General features: G+C 43.8%; 1 protein-coding gene across 3 annotated transcripts in view; it reads right to left on the bottom strand.

Annotated features, from left to right (window-relative positions):
* Positions 1-20,686, bottom strand: part of LOC137370005 (tripartite motif-containing protein 54-like) — a 139,439-nt gene that overhangs the window by 80,827 nt on the left and 37,926 nt on the right. For all 3 annotated transcript variants that reach the window (XM_068031920.1, XM_068031919.1, XM_068031921.1), the window contains exons 2-5: positions 19,626-19,798; positions 4,927-5,092; positions 537-632; positions 47-280 (exon numbers count right to left, since the gene is read on the bottom strand). In XM_068031920.1, coding sequence (XP_067888021.1) covers positions 47-280; positions 537-632; positions 4,927-5,092; positions 19,626-19,798 — 669 coding nt within the window. The remainder of the gene's footprint in view (positions 1-46; positions 281-536; positions 633-4,926; positions 5,093-19,625; positions 19,799-20,686) is intronic.

Here is a 20,686-nt window from a genome sequence, read left to right as displayed (position 1 = left end):
TTATTCACTACTGCCTACATCACATTGATTAAGCTCAACTCAGTACCTGTAAGAAAATTGCTATTTCAGGCTCCTCCATACACTGTAACCCAGACTCAATGGTCTTGGAAACCCCTTCGAGATGTTCTCCGTATTTCCTAATCAATGAGCGAATATGTTGTGTCTTTTCTTCCTGTTCCACTGTGATGTGTTGCAACATGTCCTTTTTCTTTTCCTCCAACATTGCATACAGACCATCAAACTTTTCACACATCAGTTCCTTCTGCCTGTGACTGTTAGCCTGGAACATTGAGGCACGAGTCATTTTTCATAAGGTTCAATTTTTCAAATACTAATGCAGCTTCATCCACAAACAGAAAAGAAAGGCACAAAAAAATCTTGGCTTTTACAGCCTTGGAATTATGCTGTGTGAATATTAACCCTTTCAAAAAAAATACATTTGGTAAAAATTGAATAATGTATCTTTGCAATTCTCTGGCATATTTGCAATGTAGTTGTTTGCATTTGTGATACAGCTTTACAAAAATCAGAAATACCTCAATATTTCTGCATGTCTCTTCCATCTGAGTGATTGCTGTCTGAATCCGGTCGTTGCTTGCTACTAGCATTGCAATCGCATCACTGAACTCAGACTGCACACGAAATAAAACAGAACAATCTAAATTAAGTAAGAAAGAATGCAAGGCTCAACAATTTCCGATTTTACTGCAGTTTTGAATGAAATTATAATCAAAATTGCACGGTGCAACAAAAAATTGCTTGATTGGCAAAATCATATCTCAAAATTGCAAATAAGATTTCTTTCAGATCGTGTAACAGAAAACTATCAGAATGAATACAACACCGCCTCATTTTGTTGTTTGTATAAATACTGAATTTGAAGCTAATTATTGACTGGCACCAGAACAGGCATATTGGGCAGAATTTTTATTGCAATGTGAGAGCATGAACTGGGATGGGCATAAAAACAAGAAATGCTGGAACCACTCAGCAGGTCTGGCAGCATCTGTGGAAAGAGAAGCAGAGTTAACGTTTCGGCTCAGTGACCCTTCTTCGGAACAGAGTTTGTTGTCAGCTCATTAAGGGACAGTCTTGAACTTTATTTTGGAGCGTCTGGATCCACTAAGGATCCGAATGATGGCCGGGAGCAGGAGATACAAACAAAGTTGGGAGGCCAGTCAGAATGGCGGGACAGCTGCAAGAGGCTCCATCAAAGAAAAGGCCCTCATTCACAGGCAACCGGTTGTGCAGAATTATCTGTCATATCTCCTCATTCTTGACAAGGGTATTTTGGGAGGGACAGGGCAGCTTTGAGGGGGGGCGGTTGGAGCAGTCCTTCCGCTTATGGGCCTCACCGGCTCGTATGAGGGGGCTGAGGAAGACTGCACATTCCAACTGAAAGGAAGGAAGGACATAACTGGAAATGGGATTAAACTACCCCGAGATAGGGTCGACTAGCGTTGAGGAGCAGCATCTGGACAATAGGGGTGCATGGGTGAGGAACGAGAGGGTAGGAAGGCAACAAAGGTGATACCCTCACCATAGGGTCTACTGCCAAAAGAGAAGCTACCTAGAAATGTCACAGTGTCGGTGCCGCAGGGCGGCTGCACCTTTCCAGGCAGATGGTTGCTGACTTGCGTGCCCTCATTGAGGGTCATCCAAGGGTTCATCGGAACCATCGCCATTGCCTTCCCGTGGCTGTAAAAGTCACAGTGGCCTTGCACTTTTTCTGCAACTGGGTCCTTCCAAGGACCGACAGCAGACATTGGTGGCATCTCGCAGGCAGCAGCACATCATTGCATCACAGAGGTAACGGATGCTCTGTTCAAGAGGGCAGGGATTACATTGAATTCCAGGTGGTCAGCAGCACTCAAGCTCAAAGGATGGATTTGCGTCCTTCACCGGATTCCCTTAGGTGCAGGGGGTCATCAGTTCATCGATTGCACCCATATGGCCATCATGGTACCAACCAACCGGCTAGGGAGTTTCCTCAACAGGAAGGGATTCCACTCCCTAAATGTCCAGCTGGTATGCGACCACAGCAAGAGTTTTATGCAGGTGTGTGCACGCTATCCTGGAAGCTACCATGAAGCCTTTATCCTCCGGCAATCGCTGGTGCTGAAGCTCTTTGTGGAGATAGTGGAACTCCGTGGATGGCTGTTCGCGGATAAGGCTTATCCCATGAGGAGATGGTTGCATGTTCCTGTATGTTATCCTCCTGAGCACAAGGGTGATCATTGAGCAGGCCATCAGCCTCATGAAGATGAGGTTCAGGTGCCTTAACCGGTCTGGTGGTGCCCTCCAGTACACTCCCTCATGGGTCTTGCGCATTGTGGTGGTCTGTTGCACACTTCGTAACATGGCCCTGGAGAGAGGTGTGGACATTGAAGAGGAAGAAGTGCTGTAACAGCACAGCTCCTTGACGGAGGAAGAGGATGAGAAAGAAGAGGAAGAAGAGAAGGACAAGGAGAAGGTTGAAGGAAAGCTGGAGAACAATGCAGGGATGTCGCTGTGGTAGGCTCAGGAGGCTCAGCACTTATCAGGATGTCAGGGACACTAGGGCCACTTTGATCCAGACACATTTCAGCTGAGTGACACTCAGTCTGCAGGACATTTAGAGAGGAGATTCTCCCTCATCTGAGTGAGAGCAAGCATCCGTTAAGAACAAACGTCAGCAACCTTCCAATGGCACAAACACTGTAAGGCTGCAGAGTCTCCACCTAACACACTCTTCCCCAACGCACTCCTTTGCTTTGCTAACTCTTATTTCCCCTTCCCCAGCCTTTTGCCATAAAGAAATGAAGACACACAAGTCTGCGTTAGTGCAACAACATGCTCAGTGTTTTACCAAATTACAGTGTGATATTATTTACAACAGACAAAACCAAGTGACCCACAAAGTGACTTTACTGACACGGTGGACTGCGCTCATGGCCACTCCTACAAGGTGCTCCCCCTGTGGCTGAGGATGAGATGAAGGCAGACTGCTCGCTAGTGCCTGTCAGGACCTGAAATGCTCTTGGCACTTGGCCGAGTCATGGAGGTGCCAGAGGCGCCTCAAAAGGCTGCTGCACTGGCATCACTGCAGGGGCAGCCTCTGTCACAGGGTGTAAATCTATAGATACTTTGTCCATTGGAGGGGCCATGGAGCAGAATGATAATGATGAACACCATGAGGAGTGGCCCCCTCATCACCATCTGTCATCTCCGCAGCCCTTTCCTGGCATCCTTGATCGCTAGGGGGAACCACCAGCCTCGACTATGGCACAGTTGCAGAGCCTAGGGAGTCACAAAGCAGGTGGCTCTAACTAGAGAAACAGCGTAAGTTGTGTGCCCACATGTTGGAGTTACTTGAGGCAGTGTGGAATCACGGAATGAGAATAGAGGAGTCCATTCATCTCGTGCTCCACAATGACTCAGTGCTTTGAGCATATGAGCTCCTCCATTAAGAGAATGGCCAATCTGATGGAGGTCCACACACGGCATCACTCAGACTGGATGCAGGAACAGCACACTCACATGCACAGAATGCATGCCGCAGCCTGTAGCATTGATCGCTAAGTGTTGCAAATAGTGCAAAGAAGCATGGAGTTGATGCCACCAAGAACAAGGAGAACACATTGCAAAAGAGCATTTTTGTATGTTCTGACTTACTGGCTGCTATTTCCCACTACGCACTATGATCAAATGCACATTCACAAAATACACCCTTAGATTTCCTCACCAGCTTAACAATTTCACCATTTTGGTAATAGCTTACACTATGAGGAAAATATCTCATTGTATCTATGTTGGTACTTCATGGTCAAGAACTGTGCATGTGTTAAATATATGGCCCAGATTTTGCAGTCAGTAGCAAAGTTACTTTGACATTGACCTCAAAAAAGCTGCCTACATAGGTCTAGCAATTTCTATAGTGTGGATTTCATCTTCCCTCAAGCTAATTTAATTCTGGCATCAGCTATAAGCGATCTCTGGTGTGCTGCAACAGTGATCCCATCCAGCAGGCTAAGCAGCTAATCACATTGAAGCATTCTCTCAGACAGCAAGCCAGAAAGTAAAAAGCACAGATTATCTTGCATTTTTTTCATCATTTTACAGAGAGCTAAATAAATATTGGTACATACACATGGGATTTAGGTAGAAACTGAAACATCATAAACAAACTTAAAAAGAAATAAAATAGTTTTTAATGTTTTAAAAATCTATGGAATTTTGTAGCTATTATCCTAGCATAATACAGTGGACCTAATACAAGCACCTAATTATTTGTAGATAAAAGTCTTCCTTACTGTGATTGAACTTAAGTTGGTTTACCTCTCACAAATGACTTTGAGATGAATCATAAACCTTTTGTGGAATTGCTGTTAGTCTCTCTGAGCAAACAATGACTTGGCTGAGGCAACAGCAAGAGTTTCAGGGCTGATTCACAACAGTAACCCAACCACAGGCTTTGTCCATTTGCTTACAGTCTCTAGCATTAGGTAATATATGATATAATGGGTTAATAACTCATCAACAGATAGGCAGTACTGCGGTAATGGACAATGACAATCCCACGATCATGTGCAGGCCTGAAAGAGCAATGTAGTTTGTCAAAGAACAGATTGGGTAATACCTGATATTTTACTCCGAAGTTGTAGCTCCAAACAGAAGCATTTCAAACATTCAAGCTTGTGTTGCTTATTTCAGCAAAACAGCAACCAACAAATGAAAGCATGACAGCATAGTCGTCTTATGAGGGACAAGCATTAAGTTGAAAACTGGATAAAGGCATAAGTAACCCAAGGCTGCTCCACTGAGTGACATAAATGACACTGAAGTAGTCCTGGGAACTGCTTATTTTTCTACCCCCTGAATGAGAACCACTAGAAAGGAGAAAAATTTCTAAAAAAAAGGCTGGTTCGAAGAGAAAATAAGACCTACCTTTTGTCTTTTATAAATATTATTGAGTGGAGCCACCTCACAGTCTTTATGAGCACCAAACACTTTACACATGGAGCATGTTGGCACTTCACATGTCAGACAATAAATGTTGATTCGTTCATCATCATGTTCTTCACACATGGGTTGCTCACTCTTCTTTTCAGGTCTGCAAACAAAACTGAATGAATTTGAACTCTTTGATTCATCACAACAAATACAATGTACAATGCTGACCAGTCACTTTATTGATCTGTCCTTATCCAGTTACTAGAAGGGTGTCCTAACATGACACAACCTACCATTTCATCTAATTTCCTATGGGAAATTGTCTGGATTCTCCTTGGCACATTTCCTGATTGTATTTGCCATTCAGGGAATTGTCCCACAGAAGCATAGAGCAAACCCAAGACAGAAAAAGTAGGAAAAATGATGGATAAATTACTTCAAATCACTTTTACATACCTCCTTCTGACTGGATCAGGAGTAGTATTGGTTGAGTCCAAAATGAAATATATTGACCTCTTTCCATGTCTGGGAACAATGCATAACACAAGGAGAAAGAACAGGGAGAAAATAAAATAAATCAAAAAATGAAATGGGGACCTTTTATTTATGGATGATTTTCAAAATCTGCACTTCCTGCAGGAAATCCCTGGCTATACATTGAAATCAATGGATAGAATAATCACAGATAGTCCACGTATGATTTCCCAATGTAAAGTCAGTAGGTAAGGCTCCCCTCCTGCAGGGTGCATTCAGAAAATCATCCCTATATTGTCTGCTCCCCTTAACAATACACAGGTTAAGTTTGTAGACTTTTAAAAGGCACAAATTGTCCATATTAATTCCTATTCTATATAAAATGTATAAGAAGTGTATTTTTCTACTACAAAGGCAAAATACTGCAGATGCTGGAAATCTGAAATAAAAACAGGGAGAGCTGGAAATACTCAGCAGGTCAGGCAGCATCTATGGAGAGAGAAACATAGTTAACAGTTCAGGACAACTCAGGTCATTTCAGTAACGTTAACTCTGTTTCTCACTCCACAGATGCTGCCTGATTAGCTGAGTATTTCCAGCTCTTTCTTTTTTTCTTCCAACTAAATAGAGTGCCATTTTTATTGTTCCCACTTCCGGTGTTAACCATCAGGAATGCATGTCATCAATTTGGTCATGCACTTCCTATGTTTTTCAATCCATTAAAGTGAATGGATGGAAAATTGTGTGAAAAATGTGCCCAAATTTCTGATATGTCTCCTGATGGTGAACCTCAGCGCCTGGAACCCTAATGTAAAAATTACCCTTATAGTTTTAACACCCCATTGTCATCTGAAGTGTAGGTCTGTTTATTCTCTGTTGATAGACCAGTATAAATATTATGCTTCAAGTAGGTCTCCCTGTCATAGTATTATAACTACGACATGGTGCCACATCCTAGTGAGTATACAAATAGGAGGATACAGCAGATGAATGCGTGGCTAGTGAGATGGTACAGGAGGAAGGGCTTTAGATTCCTAGGACATTGGGATTAGTTCCGGGGGAATATGGGATCTGTACAGGCTAGATAGGTTGCACCTCAACAGGGCCAGATTCAATGTTCTTGTGGGGTGGTTTGCTAGAGCTATTGGGGAGGGTTTAAACTAACCTGAGGGTTGGAGGAGGGGCAGGGGGGGCTGTGGTGGAAACCAGGATGTAGCATTAGAAAGGAAAAACAAGGTGCACAAAGGATTGGGAGTCACAGATAGCACTAGAGTAAGAAATAGTAAGGTATTCAGTGGGGTCAGAGTAAGAGGGATTGCAATAAGGTCTAAATTAGGTTTATAGTGCACATATGTGGACACAAAGAGTGTGGTAAATAAGGTTGGTGTGCTGCAGGTGCAGATGATCGCGTGGGAATATGGTATTGTGGTAATAACAGAGACCTGGCTCAAAAAGGGCATGCTGGATACTAAATACTTCTGGATACAAGGTGTTCAGGAAAGATAGGGAAGGAAAGAAAGGACAAGGGGTTGCAGTGTTGATTAAGGATAATATTACAGTGCTGGAGAGAGGATGTCCTAGAGGGATCAAGGACAGAATCTATTTGATTAGAACTAAGGAATAATAGAGGTACCATTACTCTACTGGGTGTGGTCTATGGGCCACCATCTAATGGGAAAGATGTAGAGGAACAAATTTGCAAGGAAATTACAGAGAGGTACAAAAATATAAAGTATTTATAATGGGGGACTTTAACTATCCTAATATAAACTGGGATAGTAATACTGTAAAGGAAATAGAGGAGAAGAATTTCTGAAGTGTGTTCAGGGAATTTTTTGAGATCGGTTTCGGACCCAATGTGGAAGGAGACATTGCTGGATTTGATTCTGGGGAATGAGGTGGGTTAAGAGGATCGAGTATCAGTAGGGGAACATTTAGGGGTCAGTGATCATAGTCTCAAGTTTAACTTGGCTATGGAAAAAGGACAAGGAGCAATCCAGATTAAAAATAATTAATTGGGGGAGGGCTAATTTCATTGGGGTGAGAACAGATCTAACCCAGGTAAATTGGAATCAAAGATTGTCAGGCAAAACTGTAACAGAACAATGAGCCGTCTTTAAAGAGGAGATGCTTTGAATACAGTTGAGAGCCATTCCCATAATGGGGAAAGGTAGGGCAAACATAGCCAGAGCACCGTGGATGATGAGAGGGTTGATGAGGGTAATAAGGTTGATGTACATGCACTTCCAAAAGGCACTTGATAAAGTGCAACATAACAGGTTTGTCAGCAAAGCTAAAGCCCACAGAATAAAAGGGACAGTGGCAGCATGGATACGAAGTTGGCTGAGTGACAGGAAACAGAGAGTAATGGTGAATGATCGTTTTTCAGACTGGAGGAAGGTATACAGTGGGGCTAGGTATTAGGACCACGGCTTTTCTTGATCTATGTTAATGACCTAGACTTGGGTATGCAGGGCACAATTTCAAAATTTGCAGATTTTACATAACTTGGAAGTATTGTGAACTGTGAGGTGGATAGTGATAGACCTCAAGAGGAAATAGACAGGCTGGTGGAATGGGCGGACATGTGGCCGAATAATATAAAATAAAGGCTATAATTCTAAAGAGGTTGCAGGAACAGTGGAACCTGGGGGTATATGTGCACAAATTGTTGAATGTGGCAGTGCAGGTTGAAAAAATGGTTAATAAGGCATAGGCGATCCTGGACTTTAGTGTCATAGAGTACAAAAGCAAGTAAGTTAAAGTGAATGTTTATAAAACACTGGTTCGTCCTTAACTGGAGTATTGCATCCATTTCTGGGCACCACACTTTAGGAAGGATATGAAGGCATTAGAGAAGGTGCAGAAAAGATTTATTTGAATGATTCCAAGGATGATGGAATTCAGTTCGGTGAATAGATTGGAGAAACTGGGATTGTTCTCCTTAGAGAAGAGAAGATTTAGTGGAGATTTGATAGAGGTGTTCAAAATCATGAGGGGTCTGGACAGAGTAGATAGGGAGAAACTGTTCCCATTAGTGGAAGGGTTGAGAACCAGAGAACACCAATTTAAGGTGAATGGAAAAAAAAACAAAGGCGACATGAGGAAATACATTTTCATGCAATGTGTGGTTAGGATCTGGAATGCACCACCTGAGAGTGTGGTGGAGACAGTCAATTGTGGCTTTCAAAAGGCAATTGGATAATTATCTGCAGTAATCTACTGCTTTGACTGTAACTTCCATACTGCCGAGTTTGCACCGGTGGAGGAAGTTGAAATAAAACTTAACTTTTGCATTGAGGACTGGTGATAAATATAAAAACCTATGAAAATGATACAATTGCAGGCCAAACTTTGCACAAATGCAAACTGAGCCCAACTGTGGCTGTCACAAGATGAAACCAAATCACAAACCACCTTTTCAGTGGATGCTCAAACTAAGCACTCTTTCTAAAGTCTTATATCTTAATGTTTAAAAGCTCAAAACTTAAATTGAACTTTTGAATATACCCCTTCACCAAAACTGGAAACTCCCCACAAGAATTCTGCCTCCTTTCCCTGGACGGGGATCCGAAGGTACGGGAGTGCTGGCCAGCGGCAGGAAGATCACAGCGGGATGGAAGGCAGCGGCGTAAGTATGATTAATGCATTCGTTTTAATTTATTTACATATGCAAATGGGGGTCACGTCGCCGAGTGGTGGGGGGCCACCATGAGGCATCCCAGCCACCTTCAATATAGGGCCGGGCCCTCCCGGCGTTGCGGTGCATGGCGGCCCTCTCCCAGAGACATTTTTCAGCACCCACCCTGCCCTGAAACTCGACGTTGTGGGGGTCTGTAAAATCCAACACCTTATTTTGTAACACTTCGATAAATCTACACAAAATGAACAGCTGATTACCAGGCAATCAAAGCAGAAATAGGACTTAGATCAAATCAGTAACTACTTGGGTAGCAAATGAGTTTTGGCCTATTATTAAGATGAACAGATAATCATTGATACAGAAAAGAGAGTACAGTATATCTACTCAGATCAAAGAATATATACAAACATACAAATTAGGAGCAAGAGGAGGCCACTCAGCCCCTCGAGCCAGCTCCGCCATTCAATAAGATCATGGCTGATCTGATTGTAACCTCGACCCCACGTTCCCACCTACCCCCGATAACCTTTCACCCCCTTGCTTATCAAGAATCTATCTACCTCTGCCTTAAAAATATTTAAGGATTCTGCTTCCACTGCCTTTTGAGGGAGAGTTCCAAAGACTCACGATCCTCCAAGATAAAACATTTTTAATCTCTGTCTTAAATGGGCGACCCCTTATTTTTAAACAGTGACCCCTAGTTCTAGATTCTTCTGCAAGAAGAAACATCCTTTCCACATCCACCCTGTCAAGACCCCTCAAAATCTTATATGTTTCAAGCAAGCCATCTCTTCCTCTTCTAAACTCCAGCGGTTACAAGCCTAGACTGTCCAATCTGTCTTCATAAGACACTCCCATTCCAGGTATTGGTCAAATAAACCTTCTAGGAGTTTGTGTTCCTGGTATTCAGCATCTGGAATCCCAGATTGGTAATTTGAGCCAAGGTGGGAGCAGGGGCCCTGCAAGGCTTTCCATGTATTCACATTAATGACCAGAACACTGGGCTAGGTGATCATCCAACTCAAGTTTCCAATATGTATTTCACACCAGGAAAACAAATGTATAAATTCTATCCTCATATGTACAGGCTCTGGAATGCAACATAGAGTAAAAAGAGACACTGTGTGGGTTAGGCCCCAAGTAGCTCAGTTTCAGACGCTGCAGCTTATGGAGGTCGGAGAATGACAGGCCTGCACAGAAAGCACTGGATTGGTTGAGTCTGGGCTGAAAATTGGTCAAAGTCTTGATTATTCTTGAGGGATGCTATTAGAGTTGATAGCATGAGCGCATATTTGATGGCAATGGTTAAAAGCTATACTTTAGTCTTTCTGATGCTAGTTAAAAAAAATTGGGCTGAATTTTCACCATGGAAGCGGGAAATAGGAGCCGTATCAGTTTTAGAGTCAGAAACCCGCCCCTGCTGCGAAACTGAATAAAGTTCAGATTTTTCCGTGGGTAAGACCTTAATTAATATGGAGACAGGGTTTATTGTCCATTTAGTGTCAGAGGGGGCAGGAATGGAGGTAGGTCAGATGAAGTGTGGGACTGCCCCACAGCAGCCATTGCTGAAGCTGCTGGTTGTCCTGAGGTAGAGATCTGCAGTTTGTGCCAAAATCTTCCACCACTTATAGGGAAGTGAGATGTCACAGGGGTGCCAGGGGCCTGGAACCCAGGGCAAGGCAAATCCTCGCGTCATTAATGCCAGCCTGAATCTTATGCCTGAGGCCATGAGGGAGCGGAGGGAGGTCCTCTTCCCGGACGGTGGCAGGAAGATGCCACTTCATTGTGCAGCAGGGGCAACTCTCTGTTCAGCGATATCATCCTCTGCCACCAATTCCTCCTCCTCTCTTACCTCCTGCTCCTCCCCAATGAGCTGTCTCCTTCCAGGGCCTAATTGTCCTCAAGGTCCGCACCTCTCTAGAGGACCATGTTATGGAGAGTGCAGCAGACCGCCACAATGACTGAAATCCTTACAGGAGGCATTGAAGAGCACCACCTGACCCAGTCCAAGAACTAGAATCGCATCTTCAAAAGCTGGGATGCCTGTTCTATGGTTGTCCTACTGAACAGGTGGCATTGGTTGTATCACCTCTCTGTCTCCGGCTGGGGCTCTCGTAGAGGGATCGGTAGCCATCTCTTCAAGGGATTTCCCTTGTCTGCTAGGATCCATCTACACACTTTAGGCATCAGGTTGAAGATCTGAGGCAGCCTGGACTGGCAGAGGATGAAGGAGTCATCGCAGCTGGCAGGAAAGCAAGCGCACAAATGGAGGAAGCTCTTGTTGTGGTTGCAGACCAGTTGGATGTTGAGGCAGTGGAACCCCTTCCTGTTGATGGATCTCTCTGGCCGGTCATTTGGTGCTTTGATGGCCACATGGGTGCAGTCAATGATGCCTTGCACATAGGGGAATCCAGCGATGGAGGTGAAACCCAATGCCTTCTGTTCCTGTAGGGCCACGTCTGTTCAGCTCTGGGAAAGAGGGCATTAGTGAACAGCGAGATGCAATGGTGTGCAGCCATTTGTGAGATACCACTAAGATCCACAATTGATCCTTGAAAGGAGCCATAAGTGAAGAAGTTCTAAGCCACAGTGACTTTGACGGCCACAGACAGGGCATGGCGACCAGTGCTGTGAGGTGCGAGGTCTTTGGCGATGAGGGCACAGATGTCTGTGAGAGTTGCACTCTCCTGTGACACTTGTTGTCATCAGCTCCAGGTAGCTCTGTCTTCGGTGGTCAATCTTTTGTTAAGGGTTTGGCCTCTGTTGCCTTCCTGCCCTTCTTTCCTCTCCCATGCCCTCCTGATGCCCGGGGTTCTGCCCTACCTGCGAAAGGTGTTGCCCCTCATTGCCACTGGGCCCACAATCTGACAGTCGTGCCCCCATTGCCAGCTAGGAAGGTGGCTGCCAAATTGTCCTTGGCAGCCTTGTCCTGTGCTCCTCTGTCCCTGTGATGCCATGGGTTGCTGACCCCATTCAAAGCCTGGGAGCTGAGTGCCACCTGCGCAGAGTTAATGGCACCCCCTAACCAACTGCCCAGTCCCTCTTTGCCTTACTGACCCTCTTATGGGGCCAGGATGATGCCCTGGGCAGCCATGGCTGGCTCCCCACTCTGTACCTGCCTCCCGTCAGCTGTTCTGAAACTGTAAGTTTCTAAAACCCATGCGCCCCTTTAAATATCCTACCCTCCTCCTGTCAATGTCAATGTCAATGAGGAAGACAGCCCTTTGCTTTTACAACAGTAGCCTATTAAAATTTAAATTCCAACCCCTGCTCCCACCAATCTCTTAGCAATGCTGGACAGAAGCAACACAAAAGCACCCTTTGTGGCAGCATTGGAGGGAGGTTTCTGACCAGGACAATGGGTGAGGACTAATGTACCCACTAAACTGCACAGGCGCACAGCCACACAGCAAGCTAGAAGGTATAACACAGGCATTGTTCCCTTTTAAATACCACGCCTGCGCAGCCATGTAAAAACATTGACAGGTACCGTGTATTGAAAAAACTGGTCACCCACAACAACAATATTTGACAGGGAACATTGGTGGGGATTCAGCATTACTGGGTCATGCTCCACATTCTATCCAGGTCCACCCAGAAGCCATTTGCTTTTCAGCCTCTGGGCCTTATTCAGCCCCCAATTTTCTGTGAAAGGTGGGTAGTTAGATGGGGTAGGCTGCTTCTATTAAATGAGTCCTTTGCAAACTGAGACAGTGAAGAGTTGGATGTGAAGTAGCAACTGCCGAGGGAAAAATTCAGAGAATTAATATTTTGGTTAGTGATTTGAAAATCCAACATTACTTTGTATTTTCATAAGAGCATAAGAAATAGTTGTACGAGTGGGTCAAACAGTCGCCCTAGCCTGCTTCATCATTAACTAGAAGTTGGCTGATCTTTGATCTCAACTCTACTTTCTCGCCTGATCCCCAGATCCCTTGATTCCTTTAGAGTCGAAAAATCTATTGATCTCAGCCTTTCTTTTGTATAGCCTAAAACTCTATGCATTGTAATATTTGAAAGTGCTTAAAATTAACCATTTCAAATGTAAATGCCATTTTCTCAGGGGAAAGCACGCCCCAGATACCTTTGAAATGCACCATCTAATTTGTGCCTTCAACATTCGGGTTTCCCCTTCGGGCTTTCATCCACTTAGGTTTTATCCCCCAATATAAGTGAAAGAATGTATAATTGTTTTCATTTGTCATGGCTATTCTTGAATTGTCAGCAATTTGAGACAATGTCAGCTTTTGAAGCATTTGTTAGTTATCTAGGTAGGGATGTATAGGTCACCAGCAAGATGTCTGGTGATATCCTTGTTCCCTAGAAGCCAACCTCATTCAAATTATGGAGCCATGATGGGCTGGCTCAAAATAAATCATTGTGGCTGATAACAGGCTAAGACACATTCATTTGAATAATTCAGTTCGAGTGGCCTGAGACCACCTGTACATTATGCTATGGAAGCCTTTCCTATTCATGTAGGTTATGGGTTGTTTGAAGACAGGGCGGCCATGTTTGTGCTATTGATGGCACCCAGTGCTTTGGAGAAACCTGCCACCTGGAGGGAGTGCTCTGCCTTCTCCTGCTGCTGCCTCCTTTCTATGGGAAGAGTAGTTTAAGTGCTTCCTCTGGCAAACAAGCCTCTGTTACTTGTTTAATATATTGATGCAAAGAAAACTGACTGATTTGACAAATGCTTCTGGCGTCTTGGGAAAAAACAGTAGCGTAGAACCTCAATTCTGAGGTCACCTTTACAACCAGAGCGGTCCCTGTGATGGAATTAGTCAGGAAGTCAGGCTCAAGAAAAGGGATAATTTGGTGGCTGCTTCCCTCAAAAAAAACCAACAAAAGACTTGTCATACCCAGGTAGGTGTACCTAGGTCTGAACACGTGAGGTTTGGGTCAAGGTGAAAAATGCCTCAGGTGCAGTCACACCTGTACTTCTCCCTCTATTGAAACTCCTTTTTCTCCTCCAAATCCAGGAGTGCCATAGGACTGTCCAAATAAAACTCACACTGAGCAGTTTGCTTGCTGCATGAAATAGCAGCAGTCAGCAACACTGCTGTGGGAATAGAATGGGGTAAGTTAGTTTCACAATCAGAAACATGGTGCTAAACAGCAGCAGGAAGTAATTTAGTAAGGATTAAGCAGAAAATTATATCCAAAAAGCAAAAAACAAATACATTTAGAACCAATACTAACCAGTGAAAACACATATCTGAGATGTAAATTCCCAAAGGCCACAGCAGCGAATCATGGATGATTAGCACACTCATTATGAGCCCTCCAGAAATTTAGAAAAGTTTTGACTCATTTTGTTCGACAGCTCACACTTCAGCACTCAAGTCTACTCACCCTTTCAGCAAGGCACATTCCTAGAGCCAATGGGTGCCCTCAGAGCCCTGAGTCAGCCTTATGTTGCCAACAGAAGCTTGAAAGTGTTATATTTACTGAGGATTGAAAGTACGTTATAACCAGATCAAGAGTACACTACTTGCACTGAAAAATATGCCGCAGACACTAAGGTAAGAGCATCCAACTACAGTTAGTACATTTATATCACAAGTGCAGCAGGGAAATCTGAATATCAAGGCAGCTTGTGAACGCAAATGTGACTATCTAAGTGAAAAGCCATCACTATCCTGAAAAATTAATAGACTGCCTTTAACTAATGCTTTATTGGAGAGAATAGTGATTCTGAAATAATGTGAACTGGCTGAAAAAAAGGAAATGCAGGAGAGCTTAAGCAGTATGACAGATGCCCAAATTAACACCTTGTCTGGCTTACATTAGCACGTCATACACATTGTGCTGACGAGAGATGCTAGCAGCAACATATAAAAATAGATCCCAAATAAAACTGGTAGCAAACCGATTATTTTTAGTAAATTTGTCACACATTTAAAATGTCAGTAACATAAGCTGAGCTCATGCCAGCGTGTGGCACACGTTTCTGAGGTAAGTTGGTCTTAAATAAACTTCCCTTGTTTAAGGCTCTGGTACCAGTACAACAGGGAATTTGCTCAGCTTGAGCTGGGCTGGGCTTGGTTGGTGTGAGTGGGAAGGGGAACACACTGCTGGATTTACAGCTCCTCAAGAAGTTCAGTACAAAAAGTGAAAAAACAAGAAAGTGGATCATCTAATGTACCCTTTGAGTTATTTTCGACAGCATGATATTCAAAAATTCACCCAGTGCTCAAACAAGAGCTCCAGTTGTAAGAAAGCATTCTCAATGGGCTGAGAGATGTTGGAGTATACACTTTCACCTAGATTGCAACATAATGTCAGCATGGAATATACCACGTCTGTACCCATGACAAATGATGCAGGCTAAATAGATGGCTGGCAGTCAGTGGCAGAAATTTCCAACTCCAACTCTTCCAGTTAGTACAGTTCTGAGATGTTAGTGCTTGCAAATATATAATGTCTGCTACTCCCATTTTCAGCAGTTTTTAAATTTACGATTATAAAGTTTTATTTTATTTTGTACGTTACATTAAATGTAAAAAAGCTATGTAAAAAATATTCATTAAAAATAACTTCTTTAACGTCAACAGAGGCAGTAAAGACTGAAACAGTATTGCAAGAGGAGTGAAACTGTTGACAATAAAGAGAAGAAATAGCTTCACACTTTGACTTAAATGATCTGTCTCCATTACCTGAATGTGTTGTTGCCTCTACGCAAAGTAAAACGACAGAGGAGGCAAAGTCAAAAATTGTGATGTAAATCAGTGCATTGTGTTAACAAAGTGAGTTCCAATGCCCACGATGAATGCTTTGTGAACATAACAGAACAAAACAGGAGGAGGATGAGGAGTGGAGTAGACATACAGCTCATAGCTGTTGCTGCCCCAGACAGTGGGACTACCTCCATGGTAGAGGAACAGTGCATAAGGTGCTCCAAGCTCACCAGGGCAGCCATGACTGAGATGTAACCTACAGGGATAGTCAACCATCTGCACATCACTGCCAGTGACATTGGAAGCACTCATGCTGTCAACTTTAATACCAGAGGAATGTTCCAGGCACTCAAAAGGGACAACTTAGGAGTCAGCCATTTTACCACATGACATTCTATTAAGGAGGTAGCTGAAACCTTGGCTGGAATTTTACAGCCCCCCAAAGAGTGGGCTGGTGGCGGGGAGGGGGGCATAAAATTGAGTGGGAGGCTGGGGGGAGGGGGCTGTTCCCGAGCCCCTCCCACCTCCACTGCAATTTTATGCTCAACGGCGGAGGCAAGAAATGGCCTGCCCGCCCCAGGCCGATCAAGGCCCTTAAGTGGCCGATTAACTGCCACTTGAAGGCCTCCTCCCGTCGCCGTGGACATTTTACCCTCAGCAGCTGGATGGCAAAGGCCCCAAGTACTCCACCTGGTAAACTAGGCGGCCTTCTTGCAGGCTGGAGGGGTCATCCTGATCAGGCACCCTGTGCCTCACAGAGGGCCAACCTCAAAGCCCCAACTGCCCCCAACACTCCCCCACTAACCGATACCCCATTGCCACGCCAGGGCCCAGCCAACTGTCCCCGGCGAGGCCCTAAAAACTTACCTCCTTTCCTGGGCCATCCTTCCTGTTGCCTCCGATTGCTGGGTGTAGTCCCAGTAGTGGCCACTGCTCCCAGTGGAGCTGCTGGTACTAAGAGCTGGCGTCTAGTTTAGTTTAGTTTAGAGATACAGCACTGAAACAGGCCCTTCGGCCCACCGAGTCTGCGCCGACCATCAACCACCCATCTATACCAATCCTACACCAATCCCATATTCCTACCACATCCACACCCGTCCCTACATTTCCCTACCACCTACCTACACTAGGGGCAATTTATAATGGCCAATTTACCTATCAACCTGCAAGTCTTTTGGCATGTGGGAGGAAACCGGAGCACCCGGAGGAAACCCACGCAGGCACAGGGAGAACTTGCAAACTCCACACCGGCAGTACCCAGAATTGAACCCGGGTCGCTGGAGCTGTGAGGCTGCGGTGCTAACCACTGCGCCACTGTGCCGCCCGTCCGCCGATTGGCCAGCAGCTCCATTAGTTGAGACTTACTGCCTCGAGGTGGAAGTCCCGCCCAAGACCAATTAAGAGCCCGGGGAGCGAAAAATCCCAGACTGGCTCCCCAGGCCTTGAGAGGCGGGCTCGCCACCGACTTTTTGGCTGGTAGGCGGGGCCTCCCACCCAACGTAAAATTCCAGCCCTTATATTGTCACCACATACACTTCAGCAAGAACCAGTGGAAGAGCATCCACTGCAAGAAGTGAGAAAGATGTGTGAAGGTCTCATCTTCCATATGATAATGTTGCCCAGTTGTGTAGTGATAGTGATGTGCTGTGGCTCAGCTAATAGCAGTCTTGTTTCTGAGTCAGAAAGTTGTGGGTTCATGTCCCATATGAGAGATCAGTGTAGTGAATGTAAAAGATCCCATGATGCTGTTTGAGAAGAGCAGGGGAGTTCTTCTTGGTGTTCTAGCTGATGTATGTCCCATAATCAATGTCTAAAACAGATTATATGGTCATTGCTATTTGTAGGAGCTTGTTGTGTGCAAATTGGCTGCTACATTACAACAGTGACAAGACTTCAAGGGTATTTAATTGGCTATAAAGTGTTTTGTGAAAGGTGTTATATAAATGCAAGTCTTTCTTGTTTTACCTTTTTTATATGTTTTGCTGTTGTGTTTCCCCTTTGTGTGCTATGGATTATCTATGTTGTTTGTGCATGTGCCCTACTACTAAGTTGAAGGAATGGGGCTGGTGGCTGACTACATAGCCAACTGGCAAGTTGCACGTGGGACAGAAGGCCTCCTACCTGCATCTACAAATAACCCTGATGGACCTGCATCTATATGATGGCTTAGAACTGCAGCTTCTGTTGCATGCATACCCTCAGTTGAAGGCATCTCTTCCCAATGACCACTGATCTGCTTGGTCAAGATATAGTGGACTCTACAAAGTTTCAGAGTCCCTCCATCACTGTTGCCTGAAACAGTTCTCTTACCAAGTTGAAGCTTGGATACAAGCACACCCCAAAGTTTGGTCCCTAAAGTCACTATATTGGCAGTAAAAGATGCACCAGTTGAAATGTAATGGTTTCTTAATGGGTTGAGAGATTTTGGAACATACACAATTACCTGTATTGCAACATTTTGGTGCATTGATTATCATACTTTAGTTCCTGTAACAAAAGATGCCAATGAAATGGGCATCAGGCTGCAGGTGGCAGGAATTCCCATCTTACACTCTTCCAGAACCATTGAATTATAAAGCACAAAAGGGGGCCACTCAGTCCATCATGCTTGTGCCAGCTCTTTGAAAGAAATATCCAGTTAGCTTCATGTCCCTGCCTTTTCCCCACAGTCTTTTCTTTACTGTCTACAACATCAAGCTAGCTGCAAATTGCAATCTTTAATCAGGTTTGTAAGCAAAGAACAGAGCAAGACATAGATGTACCTCACAACAACAACAAAACAATTTTCACTTAGAACTAATTTGTCATTCCTGAGGCTCTTGTACTTTCTAGCAGACATAAGGAGTGAGAACCTTAGAATATTTTTCTATCACTAACCCCAGGGTGCTAAGGACCATTGTCACACCTCAGCTGAGATTAGTAAACGCAACACACACCATAGACCAGTTCTGGGTACTTCATTGGAGCTGAATAACAAGTTTTTGATTATTATATTAAAAACACAATCAGGTATTCTCAAAAGATTGTGCATCTGTCATTCATAACTCAAATTGTTATGAAGAAATATTATTATGAACATTTTTTGGCTATTATTGTTGATTTGAATTTTTTTTTGTGAATCAGCAACTTTCAATAACTTTATCAGGGTAAAGGGGAATAAAAACAAAAAGTGCTGGAAATACTCAGCTGGTCTGGCAGCATCTGTGGAGAGAGAAGCAGAGTTAACCTTTCAGGTCAGTGACCTTCCATCAGAACTCAGTTCACAACACAGAACACAGCAACAAAACTGAGTTCTGATGAAAGTTCACTGACCTGAAACGTTAACTCTGTTTCTCTCGCCACAGATGCTGCCAGACCTGCTGAGCATTTCCAACGCTTTGTGTTTTTATTTCAGATTTCCAGCATCTCTAGTATTTTGCTTTTATTAAAGAGGGGAATATGGCCTAGAAGAACACAAGAAATAGGAGCAGGAGTAGACCATATGGCCCATCGAGCCTGCTCCACCATTCAAAACGTTCATGCCTGATCTTAGGATTCAACTCCACTTTCCCGCCCGCTCGCCATACCCCTTGATTCCCTGAGACCAAAAATACAAGAAATAATATTTGTCCAACCATGTGAAGGAGCAGAACCATCCTCAATAGATATTGTCATTAAGCCGAGAATATCTGTTACCCTTTTCATTCAAACTGTGTATGTTAATTAAGTTTCCTTAAATGGAACCACACAATGTGGTCATAGCTCTTGTGTAATTCATTGAAAACTTTGATCGTACATAATATCCAAATAGAAATGGTAAATCTATTTCAAAGACACATTACTTTTATTTTCAACTTCAAGTATCAAGTTTTAATGATGATGTACAGGAGAAGTTGACATTAATACTGCAGCATTACCTGATCGATTCCTGCTTGTATAAGTCAATTATATTTTCAACGAGTAGGTTTCTTTGTAGCCCGTAGACTCCATGTCTGTCCAGAATCACCTCATGTCGGCAGGAAGGACAATGGAAACGACCCCCTGATCCTACTGTGGAACAGCCACGGGTTGACCAGTATGGATTGGATGCCTGATTATAATTGAAAAAATGCCTATTTACTTACAATTTCTACATATATTTTTAACATACGTTTTACAGTAGTTTTTTGTATTTGTTGCTGCAATTTGACACTTTATTTGTGATATGGTCCTCAGGTGTTTTACAAAAACAGGACTACCAGACCAACAATTCTTTGCCTGCAGTTTTTCATTACCATCAACCATTTTGTAGCTGTTAACGTTGTATTCATTTGGAGACAAGAAAGTGATCTGAGAGTGTTCTGTTGGAACAAAAACTGTGCTGGCATTGTAAGAACCATCAAGTTGTTCAAGCAAATTTAAAAGATCTGTGAGTAATTTGAAGGAAGTAAGATTGAATCTGGGAGGTATTAGTAGGATTAATTACTCCTGCAGTTTACACAGACTTTGCTTAGCTGTAAGCCCGATGTATTTCTGAAATTAGTTCATAGCTTCAGTGTATCCCATATATCTATATTCATCTGAGTAACTAGCAATGTGAATGATGGAATCATAGAAGGTTTACGGCGCAGAATGAGGCCATTTGATCCATCATGTCTGCGCAGGCTGAAAAAAAAGAGCCACCCAGCCTAATCCCACCTTCCAGCATTTGGTCTGTAGCCCTGCAGGTTACAGCACATCAGGTGCACATCCAGGCACCTTTTAAATGAAATGAGATGATGAGATTTTCTCCCTCTACCACCCTTTCAGGCAGTGAGTTCCAGACCCCCACCACCCTCTGGGTGAAAACAATTTTCCTCACCCTCCCTCTAATCCTTCTATTAATCACTTTAAATCTATGCCTCATAGTCACTGACCTCTCTGCTAAGATAAATAGGCACTTCCCATCCACTCTATCCAGGCCCCTCATAATTTTGTACATCTCAATCAAATCTCCCCT

Source organism: Heterodontus francisci, chromosome 5 (assembly GCF_036365525.1).
Source record: "Heterodontus francisci isolate sHetFra1 chromosome 5, sHetFra1.hap1, whole genome shotgun sequence".
NCBI lineage: Eukaryota > Metazoa > Chordata > Chondrichthyes > Heterodontiformes > Heterodontidae > Heterodontus > Heterodontus francisci.
The sequence above is the reverse complement of the archived record's forward strand: the minus strand, read 5'-3'. Positions and strand labels throughout refer to the sequence as shown.